The sequence below is a fragment of the Falco biarmicus genome, chromosome 6 (genome assembly GCF_023638135.1).
Source record: "Falco biarmicus isolate bFalBia1 chromosome 6, bFalBia1.pri, whole genome shotgun sequence".
Taxonomy (NCBI): Eukaryota; Metazoa; Chordata; class Aves; order Falconiformes; family Falconidae; genus Falco; species Falco biarmicus.
The window spans coordinates 4,594,431-4,610,284 of NC_079293.1; the positions used below are offsets into that span (position 1 = coordinate 4,594,431).

A 15,854-nucleotide genomic window follows, 5' to 3' on the forward strand; every position below is an offset into this window, starting at 1 on the left:
TATCTTAATATTTTTGAAGCATAAGAATGCCACTAGTTTTGAAACAGCAGTTGTTTTTCTAGGATTAGATGTTTCCTTTTTCTTGTCTTTTAAAATTTTATTGTTGATAAGGAGTCTTGAAAAGTGGTAGAAAACACCCACATGCTTGTCTTGGAAGTATCTTTCAGTATCTTGAAAAAATAGGGTTTTATATCTTCCTGGATGAAGAGCTTGCTGCTTTGAATTTTTTCAATTTGGTAATTACTTTATGGTTTAATAGAGTATGTATTATCTTTTTCTAAGCAATGTATCTGAAAGCAACACTGTTGGTCTTTATGTGCTCTGCTGCTCTTCAGAATTAGCACCCTACTTATATGTGTCTTCCCGTGTACAACTTGCACAACAACTAAATTTGCAATTGCCAGAAGATAATATAACGACCGAAGCTGAACGTGAAAGAAGATACTGTGTGTTTTTGGCTTGGTTTTGATTGTACAAATTTTTTTCTGGTTTTCTTTTTAGAGACTTACTAAATTGGTGCGGCAGGATTGCTTACAACTTTGACAGCAATTCTTCAACAACAGCAGTGAATATTTTTCAGGAGGTGCGGTAAGACTTGATCCAGAAATTGCTTACCCAAATTCAAGCATTGTCTCACATATCTTAAAATAATCTGTTTGGGAATGTGAGATGTTTAGTTTATGTTTAATGAATGTGTTTATGTTTAGGTTTTTTATGTTATGCTTATGTGTTTAGTGAATGTGTTGATGTTTAGTTTTATCTGAAGCAATTGGACTATAGTTGGAATTTTTATGATGCGTCTGTTGGAGGCTTTCCTTACTACTGGGAAGGTTGTTTTCGGTAATGTGCTGAAAGCCAATCCAGACTTACTGCTGTCATATCAACAGCATGCTACAACATAATTTTAACTGATAGTGTGGATCGCATATGACTAAGAGTAAAATTTTTAAATTTTCCTTTTTCTTGTAATAGGAGGCTTCTTTCCTACTTTCCTATGCATAATTTATATTCCAGGTTTGGAATTTTTCAGGTGTGCATCAGTTAGAAGCAGTTCTAAGATGTGAGGTCTTACAACATTGCTTCCTTCTTAGTTTTGGTCCATTCATCTAAAAATAGCTTCTGTGACTGGGCGCTGAAAGGTTTTTTTCTTTCAGTAGAAATCCACTACACTATAGAGTCTAGAAGTTTTTATTAGATCCTTTTGAACTCCATTGCTTGACTCAGTCTGCGGACAGTGAAATAATGTTATTTACCATGGCTGGATTGGATTCGGGCTCGTGTAAATTGAGATATGGCGCTTGTCAGATGATATCATACAAAACTGGTATTGAAGAAGTTGGTTTGGTTTACCCTTGACAGGCATTGGACTGTTTCACAGCTATGCTGTCCAACCAAGGGAGCAGACAGAAAATGGCAAAAGTTATTGGAAGTAAATTAAACATTTCCAAAAAAAAGGTAAGTTGAGCTATAATTAACTTATGTTTATTGGTAATATTCCATAACTTGCAATTTTTCTAGTGATCAATTTGAATGTGTTCTGCTATTTTTCATAAAATTATGCCCATCTCTCTGTTCCAAATGCTTTTTTTGCTCTCTGTACTATCACAGGATCTATGTGTTCCTCCTGTTTATTTTCAGCTATGTTTTCTTCTCTGAAAGTTCTGGTGAACCTGTTTCAGATTGCAAATGGCCTCATTAGGCAAAAGAATGGTCACACAGCTGGAACAAAGGCACTGTTGCCTAAGCACATGATACTGCTAGATACATAGAGCAGTAAAGAATGTGGTTTTTCTTTGGTGGTTACAGTGAATTTAATCACTTAAATGAAGAGATCAGAAAGAAACATCATCTTCCTTACTACTTGTTCTGTAATCATTGATTCCAAAATCGAGTCTCTCTCTAGAGCTTAGGAACTATGTATTAATAGTGTGGGATATAAATGTCTGAATTACACAAAATCATTACTTTGTCAGCTATGTCTGACTACAGAAGTTTGATTGCAAAGAAAATTTCCTCCTTTGTTACTTTAAGATGGAAAAACTTGCCAGCTGGGCGGACAGGTGGATCCTTGAATCTTCTATGGGTTTTTCTGTTTATTCTTCTTACTTTACATTATTTCAATACAGGAGTGTATTGTCCTCTGCCAAGGGCAAAATATCCATGTTTACACAAGATTTTTTTGAGGGATGTTTGTTGATTATTAAAGATAACTGTTTCAAGGTTCAGGTTTATGTAGTTGAACTACCATGGAAGTAGATGAAGTAGAAATATAATGGCATAGACGTAGACCCATTACCAAGTTATTAAATGGAAAGACATTGTTTGTGCATGCGATAACACTTCTGAGGTCCTCAGAAGATGATCGTCTTAGGTGATGAGTATGTAAAACCTGCAAAACCTAAAATCTTACCATGAAAAGTTAGCTTGCTGCAAAGTAATACTGGTAGCATAGCATGGGTGTTCTTAGTGCGATGTTGCCTACAACATCAGTATTGGAAATGTTGATGTTTGCTCCACAGGTAGAGTTCTTCTGTGAACTCTATAAACCAGAAATTCTAATACGGGAACAAGAAGTCTCTGTCGGAAGAGTGCATCTCATGAAGAAGCAAACCCAGGCTCTCACTGTACAAAGGTAGAATATGTGGTAGTTTCCACGTGAACCAAAATATTTTGTGGTGGAATAGAATAGATGGGAAGTCATAGGATTTAAAAAGTGGAATTTGGATGTTCTCACTATAATGAAAGGAATGTGATGAGTTCTTTCTCTTGTGATCTAAGTCTTACCTTGTGTATCTTCAAGACTGTCTGCATCATAGTTCTGGCAGTCAAAGCATGGAGATTTTCAGCTTCTGTTGAATTAGTTTCTTCAAAGCACTGTGGATCCACAGCTGCTGTTACAAGATTTGGTGAATTTATCTTTGTAAAGGGAGATTTTTGTAGTATGTGGCAGTAACTCGACTGAACAGGAATTTCTTTAGAAAACCTGAATTTCTAGGTTGTATCTTGAGAAAAATAAGTATCTTATAAGGATATCTTGGAACTATATTTTCCCAAACCTGTTTTTTCAATGAAAAAAAACCCCTACATTCAACCACTCACTCCTCTTGAAACAAGCTCCTTGGTAAATTCTGATTTTTAGTTGCTTGCTTTGTTTTTTTCAGAGCAAAACAAACCTTTGCTGCCACACGGCCATCTGCAGTATTGATTGAACAGCTTGCTGTTTGTGTTGTCAAAGGAGAGCCTGTGCTTTTGGTTGGTGAAACAGGAACTGGCAAAACCTCGACTGTTCAGTACCTTGCGCATATTACTGGTAAATAAAGTGTGAAGACTGTAACTTATACGAAGGTGATTTTAAAAAGAACAAAGAAACAAAACAAAACAAAAAAAACAAACCCAAGTTGATTGTGCTTTCTACTTCTGTTTCAAGGACACCATTTGAGGGTTATCAACATGAACCAACAAAGTGACACAGCAGATCTGTTAGGGGGGTGAGTCACTGACTACTGTTTTGTGCCTTCTGCATAACAAATTGGCAGTATTGGAACAAGCTTCTAACAAATATTGTTGTGTTGTTAAAGAATTGTTCTTAGACACCTGTTTCATGTAGCATAAATGTCTTAAACACGTTTGCATGGAGAAACGTTGTTGCCCTTGCTGAAGAACAGAGGCAGTTTCACTGAATTGTGTGCACATGTGTGTATGTGATGAAGTCATTTAAAAGTACAACCCAATGTCTCTTTAAAAATGGCTAAGCTGTTCAATATAAATACAATGAAATATTCACTGGACATACTGGTTGGTAGTAGTAAAAGTATTTGACTTACCAGGGTGGTCCTGTCTTTATAAGATTGCCTCTTAAGGTGCATTTAAATATGTGCAATTTTACATCACTGATGTAACTGGGGAAGTCAGAGTTCCTTCAGTGTTGTTTCAGTAACTCAGTTTTTTGTTTTGGGTTTGTTTTGGGGGTTTGTTGGTATTTTTGTTTGGGTTTGTTTTTTAGTTCACAGGTGCTAGTTCTTGTTCTTGTGTCACAAATAAGTAATTATTTTTTTGCTTCTCTTCAGTTATAAGCCTGTGGATAACAAGCTGATCTGGTTACCTCTGCGAGAGTCCTTTGAAGAACTTTTCTCTCAGACATTCTCTAGGAAGAAAAATCAGACATTCTTGGGACACATTCAGACCTGCTACAGGCAGAAACGTTGGCATGATCTGCTAAAACTAATGCAGCATATTCATAAATCTGCTGTTAATAAGGAAGCAAAAGAAAATGCATCAGGTGAGAATTCAGACTGATCAAATACACATCATTAATGGTGAACCATTGCAAAGAGTAGGTATGCTGGTGAATTTTTGTTGAATTTGGGTTTGTTTATGGTTGGGTTTTTTTGTTTTTATCACCATTTATGACATCCTTTCTTCTGGTTTTGAAAAATGCAATCTGTGTCTACATAAAGACATTCAAACATTCACAACACTGTTAGAATAGTGGTTGGGTTTTTGTTTTGGTTTTTCTTTGGGGTTTTGGGCGTTGGGGTTTTTTCCTCTTTTTTTTTTTCTAGCTCATCCCTGCAGATAGCTATGTCTGACAGCCTGAAGGCTGACTTGTCTGACCTGTGGTGCCCTTAACATCTGATCTCCACTCAGCATTTATTGGTTTGTGGTCTGGATGAACAGTTTTTGTTGTTTGTGTTAGTCTTCTGTGTGAATGTATTCTTAATTTATCTCACTCCTGGAATTTCCTTGGGTCTGTTTTAGATCCTGCTTTAAAAACAAAACAACAAAAACCCCAAACACAAAGTAATAGCTCTCTTAGGGTAGTAATGACTTACAAGAGCTTGCTGATGACTTGGTTTTACTGCCAGTGATGCTGGCTTGCATAGTGCTTTAATATTTTTCACTGTGGTTTTGTCTCCAAATAAGTTTTTCCTGTTTTGTACTTCACTACCCACTTGGGACAGAGGCGATGTTGGTATTTTGTGGAGTGGTTTCTGATTCTAGGCTTGCTGAACAAGTGAAGTTGTAGCTTTTGTAAAAAGTTGAAGTAAACTTAATTATGAACTTTGTCTCCCTGCTTCTTTTAACTGGTTCTTTTGAATATGCAGATATTAAAATAAAAGGCCACAAATGTAAAAAAAAAAGAAGTTTTAAAGACCACTTCTTCCAAGTATTGACAATCCTACAATAAAAACAAGCTGAAATCTGTAAATTGCAAAGCTAGCAACTTAAGTCATTGTGATTCTGCATATACCTCAGGTTGTAGCTTTAAACAAATAATTGAAATAAGTGCAATAGTAAATAATGTTGTTTGATAAGCAACAGTGTTTTTACTGATACTGAAGTGTTCGTTGTTAATGTGTTCTGTCATAAGGCTTGTAATTTTTGATTTGTTTTTCTGAGATGTCTGTCTCAGAATTAGGAGAGTGGTAACAGCCATGCTGGAACCAAGAGCAGCATAACTATTTGTTCCTAAGCTAGAACATGCTGGAATGAATAGCAAATTATTTGTACCCACATATCAGTAGTGTTCAGCTAAATTGAAAACAAAAAAACACAGCAAAACTTAATTTTGGGGGTTTTGTTTGTTTTAATTCACGAGATATCATCTGTACAACCTGAATGTTTTCATTGCTCAGTCAAGCTTACTCTTGTATCTCTGCTTGAAACAACTTGATTAAAATACTGTTGTTAAACACTTTTTGTGCTATTGTTCTGATGGTACAAGCTAAAATTTGCTCTGCTTGCAGGCTCACCGCTGAGGGAGAAGTGGGAGGCATTTGGTCTTAAACTGAATCATGCTCATCAACAGATGAAAATGACAGAAAATGCTCTTCTCTTTGCATTTGTTGAGGTATGTAGAAATTTGCATTTTGATGATAGGAGGAGTAAGGAGAAGCATTTAAATTAGTATTTTATTATTATTATTATTTGTAATCAGTAATGTATGAATAGCTTCCTATTCCTACAAGAATCCTGCTGTGAAGTAAAACTTGTTCCATGATAACTCTGTGGAATGAATGAAGCAGCATGCTTCAGGGACGTGGTGGTTAAATGCAGGGTGGGAGAGTGTTTTGTGGTCACACAGTAATTCAGTGCTGTATAATAGGAATTAGGACTGGTATGATTGAAGAGTGTCAGCAGTATGCCATATCTTTTCAAGTATATGAGATTAGAAAAAACATTTGACCAATTTCCAGGAGGACATGCTCCTGCCTAGGGATTTTTGTGAAGGATTTAATATTAAGAAGCTATGCTGTTTTATCTAGAAGCGATTTTTCGAAATGTTTCAAACCCATGATATAATATTCTAATGACATTGTGTGATTAGGGGTGACTATGTTGGTTTATGCATGCTTGTTCCTTGTCACCATATTAGACTGAATATATGCTCCCAAATTCTGTGTAAAGTGTGTAAAACGTTGACCAGTCCTCTTTCTAAAAAATACCTGTATGAATAGTTGGAGAACCTCTGAATTAAGTATTGTTTTAATTAATAAGATAAAGTTCCTTAAGGAACATAATATTGCTTTCTTCTTTGGATTTCTTTAAATTAACTGTCTTTATTCTTGTAGTGGTGTCAGTGAAGCTTATGCACCACAGTGATGGATGTCACTGACAGGTAGCATTGTACAAATAAGAGATCTTAATTCTGTTATATTTGAGCCAGTGTAAATCACAGCTGATAATGGTGATAACTGTCTGACTTCTGCAGTTTGCAAAATAATTGCTGTTATTGAGGGAAAGCAATAAAACTGCTGTTGCTGTAAATGGTCTGAAATTGCCATTTGTCTAATCAACCCACGTGCTGCAAAACAAGTATTATTTCCAGTATACAGATGCTTCAGTTGATATAGCATTGCTCATGATATAATTAACAAATTGATCTTACTTCTAGGGTACTCTGGCACAAGCAGTAAAAAAAGGAGGGTGGATTTTATTGGATGAGATTAACTTGGCTGCAGCAGAGACTTTGGAGTGCCTGAGTGGTTTATTGGAAGGATCATCTGGGTCACTGGTGTTACTAGACAGAGGAGACACAGGTACTGTTTCTGTGCTTGTTTATGGTATGTCTTGCTATCCAGTTAGCTGAATTCTTTATCATACATGGCAGAAAATAAGTTGAGAATATTTACCACTAAAACGAGTGTGTGCAGAAGAGAATAATGTGTTCTTTCTAGACTTCATTGTTTTATACAAGAAGTGGGAGTTTTAATTCACTGTGGTTCAGGAGATTTCAGCATGCCAGATGTAGGTTTTGCGTTTTTGTACTCTAAAAGGAGCAGAGCTCTCTAGTGCCCTCAGTAAGTACTGCTTCTAAAGACTATTCAAGGCATGTAACTTTTTTTTTAAATAAAATTGAGGTAGCTAGATGGATAAAGGCATGGGACATGAGGTTCAGTTGCTGCTGTAGTAATTATCTTTCACTGATCCTGTGAATATATTCTCCAGCTAGAAATAAGTGTACAACTCTTTTGCTTTTTCTGAGTCGTTGTGCGTTGATCCCAGCCAGCAGGTAAGCATCCATACGCTGCTCACTTGCTCCTCCCACCCCATCACCCCTCAGCAGGATGAGTGGAGAGTAAAAGCAAGAAAACTCATGTGAAACAAGTGATGCAAAGGCAGTCACTAACCAGCTCACACAAACAGACTAAAGTCCAGCCAGTCTCTAAGCAGCAGCCACCTTGGGGAAAAAAAAAATCACCACCCCTGCCCTCCTCTACCCCAGTTCTTATTGCTGAGCATGATATTATATGGTAGGGAACATCCTTTTGGCCAGTTTGGGTCAGCCAGCTGTCCCCACAGTGTTCCCTCCCAACCTTTTGCTCCCTCCTAGCCTAATTGCTGGAGGAGGGAGAGCAGGGGAGAGAAAAAGAGAAAGCCTTGAGGCTGTGCCAGCACAATTCAGCAATAACCAAAACATTGGTGTGTTCTCTACAGCACCACAGGGACTGCTGTGAAGAAAGTTAACTCCTTCCCAGTCAGAGCCAGTACAGACGTAAAGGTTAAAAAATGCAATTGCTGAGTATTGTTTTCGGGAGCTACAGATAGACACAAATGTTTATGAGCTTTCTAGACTGCGTTTTCTTCCTGGCTAAGGGAAACACTGCCATTGTTCTGAAAGAGACAGAAGGAGTTCCAGGTTTAGGGCTTTTAAAATATTTGAAATATTTTGTGGTGTTAAAACGTCCTGCTATGCACAAATAAAAGTCAGAGTTTCATTTGCCTCTGGCTGTTGTGAAAGTGCAGAGGTACTTCTAACAAAATTACATGGGGTTGTTTTCTGAAAACTTTTCACCCTTGCATTTTAAGAAAATGTAGTTTTGCAGTAATAGAAAACTGACTCAGATTAAATATACCTACTTTAACATAATAAATACACTGTGTTTAGCATTACCCTTATGTCTCTTATTTCTGTTTTTGTTTAGAGCCTCTTGTCCGTCACCCTGATTTTCGCTTGTTTGCATGCATGAATCCAGCTACAGATGTTGGAAAGAGAAATCTTCCTCCAGGAATAAGAAACAGGTAGGGAATAATGATTCTGTGGCAGAATACTTAGTCACTGTCTTTTTCAGAGTTTTAACTAGCTTCACGAGTTGACCCAGTGAAGAGCACCTTATTTGAAGCCTGGGGATGTAAGTCTGAACTCAAATTAACTTCCTGCGAGAGGTACTTTCCGCATCATGGTGAAGGTTTTTCATGAAATAGTATCAGGAAAATACTTCTGTAAAGTTGCTGAGCATGAGCAAATGGTCTAGCAGTACTGCAGAGTGCTGTCACTGGGGGCAGGGGAATGATCATTCTCTACAATTAAGCTGTCAGTGTCTGGAAATGCTACTGCAGCCGTTTGTTACTGATGGGGTTAATAGAGAGATGTGACTGTTCAGGAGCCTTTCTTTCAATAACTCAGAGGTGCTGTATATCCAGGCTTGGTCACTCTGAAGGAAGGTGTTCTGCATGGTGGAGCAGATGTGTGATACTCAAATTATTAGATGTGAAATCTTCAAACAATTAAGCTGTAGCCAGGAAATTGCAGTTGTGGCACATCCATTCTTCGGTACTGCCTGTTTCTGAATGCAAAGATCTGCTTTTATTTGATGCAGTTTCCCTCATGAGTGCCAAAAGTCACGTGTGTAAGTCCCTCACCAGATTCATAAATGCTGTAGAGAGGCACTAACTATATGTAACTAGTCATTTATAGTTATTAATAGCAAAGTAATGTTCAATTGCTATTAGCTCACCTAACTTAGTAGCAAAAGGAAAGAAAGTGTAATACAGAAGAAAGGACACTTCAGCTTCAGCATGCCTTGTTAAGTTTAAATGAATTTGTATTTACATTTGTCAAAAACATCCACCCCTCTGAAGTTAATGGCATTCCTCAGTTGTTTTGGGTTTGCTGTGGTGTGTTCTAAGCTATTGTTTCAGCTATAATGCATGGTATGGAAGGGCTGCAGACTAATTTTCAAAACCTTATGCAAATATACTGGACTACGTAACAGTTAGAAAGTATGTTCATTAACTAGAGCTACCAGTGTAGTGTACTAAATATGAAGCACTCTGTTGACGTATTTAAAGATACTCAGAACTTGAGTGAGCCCATGTTTTGCTGCTAATTTTCCTTTGCTTATTTGTCAGATTTTCTCATTTTGTCATTGCTGAGCTGGTTATTTGTAAAAGTAGAAAACAATTTGGATATGCTAGTCAGAACAAAATTAGAATGGGTGATATCTTGTAAGTGTCCACTCTTTAGAAATAGAGAGCACTAGAGAGCTCACTTTGAAAAGTGCTTGTGCTGTGTCAGTGTTCCAGTGTTCAGGCTGTAATGTTTGGATATCTGTTGCAAACCAGTTAGAATTTTAGTTTTAAAAAATACAGTTCCATAGTTTATTTTCAGTCTACTAAGTTAAAATAATGCAGATAAATTGCTTGGAAGTATTAGTAGTGATCTTTTGGTTTTTAATTACTCTGGTTCTTGAGTCTGTGTATAGGTAGTCTGGAAAGTTGTTTCTCTGCTCTTTACAAAATTCTAGATGTGTATGCCATGCAAGTCATATATAATATGATTTTTTTAATATAGTCAGATGTCTTAAGTGTTACGGGTTGATTTGATTCTTACAGGTTTACTGAAATTTATGTAGAGGAATTGAGAAATGAAGGAGACTTGCAAGTTCTTATCATGGATTATCTGAGAGGCTTGAATGTGAACAAAAATACAGTACAAGGAATTGTGAAGTAAGTTGGTTGTAATCTCTTCAAATCTTTGAGGGAATAAGTCACAAAAAGAAAGTATGTAACTGTAGCCTGTGGTTAGACTGTTTTGGAAAACCCCATAATGCTCCCTATGCAATAGTTCACATAGCCTTAGGAAATGGAAGAGCATAGACATCCATCCTCTTCATTCTGAAGGTTTCTGTTCTTGTGGGGAGGAGATTTACTTTTTCTTACTCAGAATTGCTTTCTTGATGGCACCAGTTAAAAAGTAGTATTGTTGTTGCAGGCCTCTTTCCCATTTGAGAGGCTAATAAAATGGTTTGTTTCTGTAGATCATACCAATGAAAGTTTTGTGTGTTTGTCAAGTTACCCTTCTTTCCCTAGTTTAAGGTGTACTCTCTCACTGCATTAACCTGCAGCACTACTGTAAGTTTAGAATACTTTGAGTTTATAGGCATTCTCTGTATATCAAGCTTTCTCAAAAATAAGGTTCTAAAATATTCTGTTGTTTTGCTTCACTGACTGTACAGATGGCAGAATTTGGCATGGGTTTCCTAACCTGTGAAAAGAGTGACAGTTGGAGATAGGCTTAAGTGTTCATACTTTGGGTTTAATTCCAGTGGTCTGATCAGTAATAGTACAATCTAATTCTTTATTTTTGCAGCTTTTATTTATCTGTGAGAAAGGAAGCAGAAACAAAGCTGGTAGATGGAACTGGCCACAGACCTCACTACAGCCTCCGTACACTTTGCAGGGCACTGAGATTTGCAGCATCTAATCCATGTAGCAGCATACCACGCTCACTGTATGAGGTGACTACCTATGTTTGGGTTTGTTTCACTACAAAGACTGTTTGGGTATAGGATGATGATTCTCTTCTAAGTCCGGTATTGAACAGAAATGATTCCTTAATATTGTTTTTTTCCCCTAATAATTTTTCATTTTATCACTGAAAATAATCCTCCTTCTTAGGGCTTCTGTTTGAGTTTCCTGACACAGCTTGACAGAGGTTCTCACCCAATTGTTCAAAAGCTAATTTGCCAACATATAGTCTCTGGCAACATCAAAAGCCTTCTCAAGCAGGTAGGTAACTAAGCCTATATAGAACTGTTTATTATTCAGAGTAGAATTTATTTTGAGTTGTCCTCTTTGCCTTTTTCCTTGACATTTCCTTCTTTTAATCTTGTTTTTCATGTTACAAAGATAAGAACTAGGAAAAAAAAAAAGTAATAGTTCCTTTGTAATGTTTTACTTCTGCTTGAAATGCCCATATGTTAGCTAGTTTGTTAATTTGAAATTATATGGAAGTCTGAATAATTACAGCATTGTGAATGTGGGCAGCTTAATACAGTACCTGCAACTGTAAATCTTTCACAGACTTTGAGGAGCTTCCACAGGCTTTTTATTTTTAGACTGAATGCAGGACATACGGATACAAAGTAAACATCCGTGCTTTGTCTCTAATGGGAAAGGAAGGATCTTGCTAAGTGCTGGAAGCCCAGCATGAGTTTGCAGAGGGGACTGGACAGGTGGGAGGAGGAAGCCAGTTGTAAGAGACAGGTATTTGTTTCAAAATAAAACACTTCATATTAGAAAATGTGTATGAATATAAAAAGATAGAAGCTGATTTCCTGCTTGAAAGCATACTTCAAAATTCAGTGCTAGGACTCTTGAGACATTTTTATTTTCCTGGCACTGGCAAAGATTCTTGCTTCATGACCTTGAAATAATCTGGTCAGGCTTTTTTGTAATTTGCATTCTGGGACAAGGGGACAGTGCTTACCGCAGGAGTGTTCAGGGATTAATTTAAAATGGCTTCTTACAGAGTATGTTGCAGTGGTGTAATAGTAGTTGTCTTCATTAGCAAATTAAAACTCATTTGTATAATCTGTTATTTCTGTCATGTCTCCTTAGCAAATGCCAAAACCCCAAAGAGGGAGTTTTATACTAATAGAAGGATACTGGATTTCAGCTGGAGATAAAGAACCTACTGTAGATGAGATGTATGTGCTAACCCCTTCAGTTAAGCTTAATCTGAAAGACATTGCCAGAGTTGTGTCTGCAGGGTAAGTTGGTTTGAACTTTTCTATTAAAAAACTAAATTAAAGATGTTTATTTGGGCCTCAGGTGTTGCTGTCTGTCTAGCCTTTATTGTTTGGCATGAGTACCTATTTTCCCTCTACAGTTAAATTTTCATTATACAGTGACTTGAATTCATACCTGTTATTTCTTGTCTCTTTAAACCGTCTTACTGCCATCCTAGTTTTATTTAAATGATAATCTAGAAATTTGTAGTTAGAATAACCTGTTTATTTCACACTGCTACGTAAAACTTGCCGTGGGTAGCAGTTAGCACTTGGGAGTAAAGTTACTCATGTTCCCCTGTTAGCATATGATCTTGGATACTCCAAAGTTTGGTGATGTAGATCTGTGAAAGTTGCAAACAATGTTGATATCTTGTATATTGGAAAGATATGACTTGTGCTTCTAAACCACTACTTTGGTTACCCTTTTTAGGACTCATCCAGTACTGATTCAAGGCGACACCTCTGTTGGTAAGACCAGTTTAATTCGCTGGTTGGCTGCTGCTACTGGGAATCATTGTGTAAGGATTAACAATCATGAGCATACTGACATCCAGGAATATATTGGCTGTTATACATCAGATGCCTCTGGGAAGTTGGTATTTAAGGAAGGTGAGTGGGCATAATTATATTTACTCCAAATTCCTGTCTCACTCCACTGTTTTTTCCTTTCTGCTTAACTTGTCTGGTTTATTACAATAGAGAAATGGCCTGTCATAAAGTTAGTAGTTACATATTATGAAGATCACTTACGTGAATTTCAGTGGATTCTTAAGAGTTCATGTTTGTCTCATCATACTTGTCCTATTGGACATGAAGAAGATAATTCAACAATTTAAACAATACTGTTGCTTCCATCTCTGGATTAGATTTTATACTGAGTAAAACTGGTTGCTGAAAGTCTGAATGCATACTTCTGTTGCATTTAGTTTCTTAGATTTTTATCTAGGACTTTTTCTGTTCCTTCCAAGGCATTCTTATAGATGCAATGAGAAAGGGTTACTGGATTATTCTAGATGAATTGAATTTGGCTCCCACTGATGTTCTGGAGGCTCTCAACCGTTTGTTGGATGATAACAGGGAGCTGTTCATTACTGAAACCCAGGAAGTTGTCAAAGCTCACCCTCGCTTCATGCTGTTTGCTACACAAAATCCTCCAGGACTCTATGGTGGCAGAAAGGTCTGTATAATCTCTTCCTTTGAGTAGCTATGGCTCTAGGGAATTAATCCTTCTTGTACATAGAAGTCTGATGTGAAAACTTTCTGATGTGTAGCACAGCATTAACATGAAACTGTCAAGAGGTAGAAGTTGAGGTGGCTGTGGACTAACTTTCAAAACAGCTAGGTTCTGTTTACATTGGCTATTCGTTTTGCAGATACCAATTTCTAGTTCATTCTTAGTAGCTGAGATTTAAGTGCTTTACTGAGCTGGAGTTCATGTATATTACATTTGACTTGGCATTTCTTGCTCAAGAGCACCGGCAAAGAGATTTGATTTAGGCTGTTGGTGTCCGTTTTGATTGGTTTTGGCTGGAACAGTTGATTTTCTTCATAGTGACTGGTATGGTGCTATGTTTTGGATTTGTGACCAAAATGGTCAATAGCACGGGGATGCCTTAGTTATTGCTGAGCAGTGCTTGCACAGTGTCAAGACCTTTTCTGCTTCTCACCCCACCCCACCAGTGAGCTGGCTGGTGGTGCACAAGGAGCTGGGAGGGGGCACAGCTGGGACAGCAGACCCCAGCTGACCAAAGGGATGTGCCATACCATATGACATAGTGCTCAGCAATACAAACTAGGGGAGGAGGAGGAAGAGGGGGATGTTCAGTCTTTGTTTCCCCAAATAACCATTGCGCCTGATGAAGCCTTGATTGCCTGGAAATGGCTGAACGCCTGCCTACTGATGGGAAGTGGTGAATGAATTCCTTGTTTTGCTTTGCTTGTGTACACACCTTTTGCTTTACCTACGGAACTGTCTTTATCTCAAACCACAAATTCTCTCACCTTTACTTTTCTGATTCTCTCTCCCATCGCATTGTAGGGGGAGTGAGCAAAGTGGCTGTTCTGTTTGGTGCTTAGATAGTGCTTAACTTTCTTTCAATGTTCATGTGTATGTGCTAATTTATATGCTATGGCACTATCCTTATTTTCTTTGGATGTGCAGGGGAAGATACATGACATGAGGAATATCAAAGGAAAAAGTTCAAGCAATAGTATGTTCTCATATTTTAGGTTTTGTCCAGAGCCTTCAGAAATCGTTTTGTGGAGCTGCATTTTGATGAACTGCCAAGCTCTGAACTGGAAACAATCCTGTACAAGCGATGCAGTTTGCCACCTTCTTATTGCAGCAAGCTTGTCAAAGTCATGTTAGACCTGCAAGTATGAGAGTCTCTCTTCTTTTTGTAGAAGACATGCAAACATATTTCAGCACAAAGCGGTAGAAATTCCTTTGGAGAGGCAAGGTGTTGCTAGCTGGCAGATACTTAAAAACCTAAACCATAACTGATGGAAGAGGACCCACCAAAGTACTTAGTTCACTGGTTAAGGCAGAGAATAGAGAAGGTGTTGTCAGATTTGTGAGACTGCTAGCAGAAAAAAAAAAAATTACTAACCAAAGGCCTTGGAATTTGATGTGTAGAATAATCCCTTACTCTGGATGCAAAGTATGGTATTGAATTTGTAGCTGTCTTTGGCTCATGCTAAATTTGGTATTGTGTTTAAGCAATAATTTTGGATGTGTTCTGACATTCCTGTGTTTAACAGGCATTTAACCCTCAGTATGTAGCTACATACTATCTTGTATTAAAAAGCGATTGCAGCAACACAAACCAGACCATGCTTCAAAGTGCTAATACGTATTTTGGTGTAGAACCTAATCTTTTGCTTGGATTTTATTTTCTTCCAGGTACCTATTTTCTTCTTAGTTTTTTTATTTATTTTTATAATATTTTGTTCCTGGGTACCTATCAAATACCTGCTTAAAGGTAGTTTTGAGTTAGGGAGTCATGACTGTACAATTATTTTTTTTTTTTTCCATACAGTTTGTTTGAATAGTGTCACAGCAAAGATTAGCTTTGCTCTAAGTATTTAGACAGGTTCATGAAAAAATGGCTCATGTTTTGTTCTTATGACAGTCTTACCGCAGAGGTTCAACGGTGTTTGCTGGGAAGCATGGGTTCATTACCCTGCGGGATCTGTTTCGTTGGGCTGAAAGGTACAGATTGGCAGAACAGCTGGAAAAGGACTATGACTGGCTTCAGCACTTAGCAAATGATGGTGAGCCCTGCTACATCAGGTTAAAGTGTCTGTAAATTGCTTTCTAACCCCAGTTCTTAAGTATAAATTTTTGTTGCTGATTAACCACTGATTAGTAATTGCTTTCTTCCTCTGTTATATAGGTTTTATGCTTCTGGCAGGCAGAGTCAGGAAGCAAGAGGAGGTAGATGTTATTCAGAGGGTCCTTGAAAAACACTTCAAGAAAACACTGCATCCTGAGTGTCTTTTCTCAGGGGAAAGCGTCAAAAAGCTACTGGGTGAGTTTCTTAGAAGGACCACGCTGGT

At 37.6% G+C, this 15,854-nt stretch overlaps 1 protein-coding gene across 1 annotated transcript in view; it reads left to right on the forward strand.

Annotated features, from left to right (window-relative positions):
• The window catches only part of MDN1 (midasin AAA ATPase 1), a 103,859-nt gene that overhangs the window by 19,581 nt on the left and 68,424 nt on the right, over positions 1-15,854 (forward strand). Inside the window, exons 11-28 of the mRNA XM_056342807.1 lie at positions 502-583; positions 1,360-1,455; positions 2,520-2,632; positions 3,162-3,310; positions 3,428-3,488; positions 4,068-4,279; positions 5,748-5,851; positions 6,896-7,040; positions 8,427-8,523; positions 10,117-10,230; positions 10,874-11,021; positions 11,182-11,292; positions 12,124-12,275; positions 12,727-12,905; positions 13,265-13,473; positions 14,526-14,672; positions 15,428-15,569; positions 15,692-15,826. Coding sequence (XP_056198782.1) covers positions 502-583; positions 1,360-1,455; positions 2,520-2,632; positions 3,162-3,310; positions 3,428-3,488; positions 4,068-4,279; positions 5,748-5,851; positions 6,896-7,040; positions 8,427-8,523; positions 10,117-10,230; positions 10,874-11,021; positions 11,182-11,292; positions 12,124-12,275; positions 12,727-12,905; positions 13,265-13,473; positions 14,526-14,672; positions 15,428-15,569; positions 15,692-15,826 — 2,396 coding nt within the window. The remainder of the gene's footprint in view (positions 1-501; positions 584-1,359; positions 1,456-2,519; positions 2,633-3,161; positions 3,311-3,427; positions 3,489-4,067; positions 4,280-5,747; positions 5,852-6,895; positions 7,041-8,426; positions 8,524-10,116; positions 10,231-10,873; positions 11,022-11,181; positions 11,293-12,123; positions 12,276-12,726; positions 12,906-13,264; positions 13,474-14,525; positions 14,673-15,427; positions 15,570-15,691; positions 15,827-15,854) is intronic.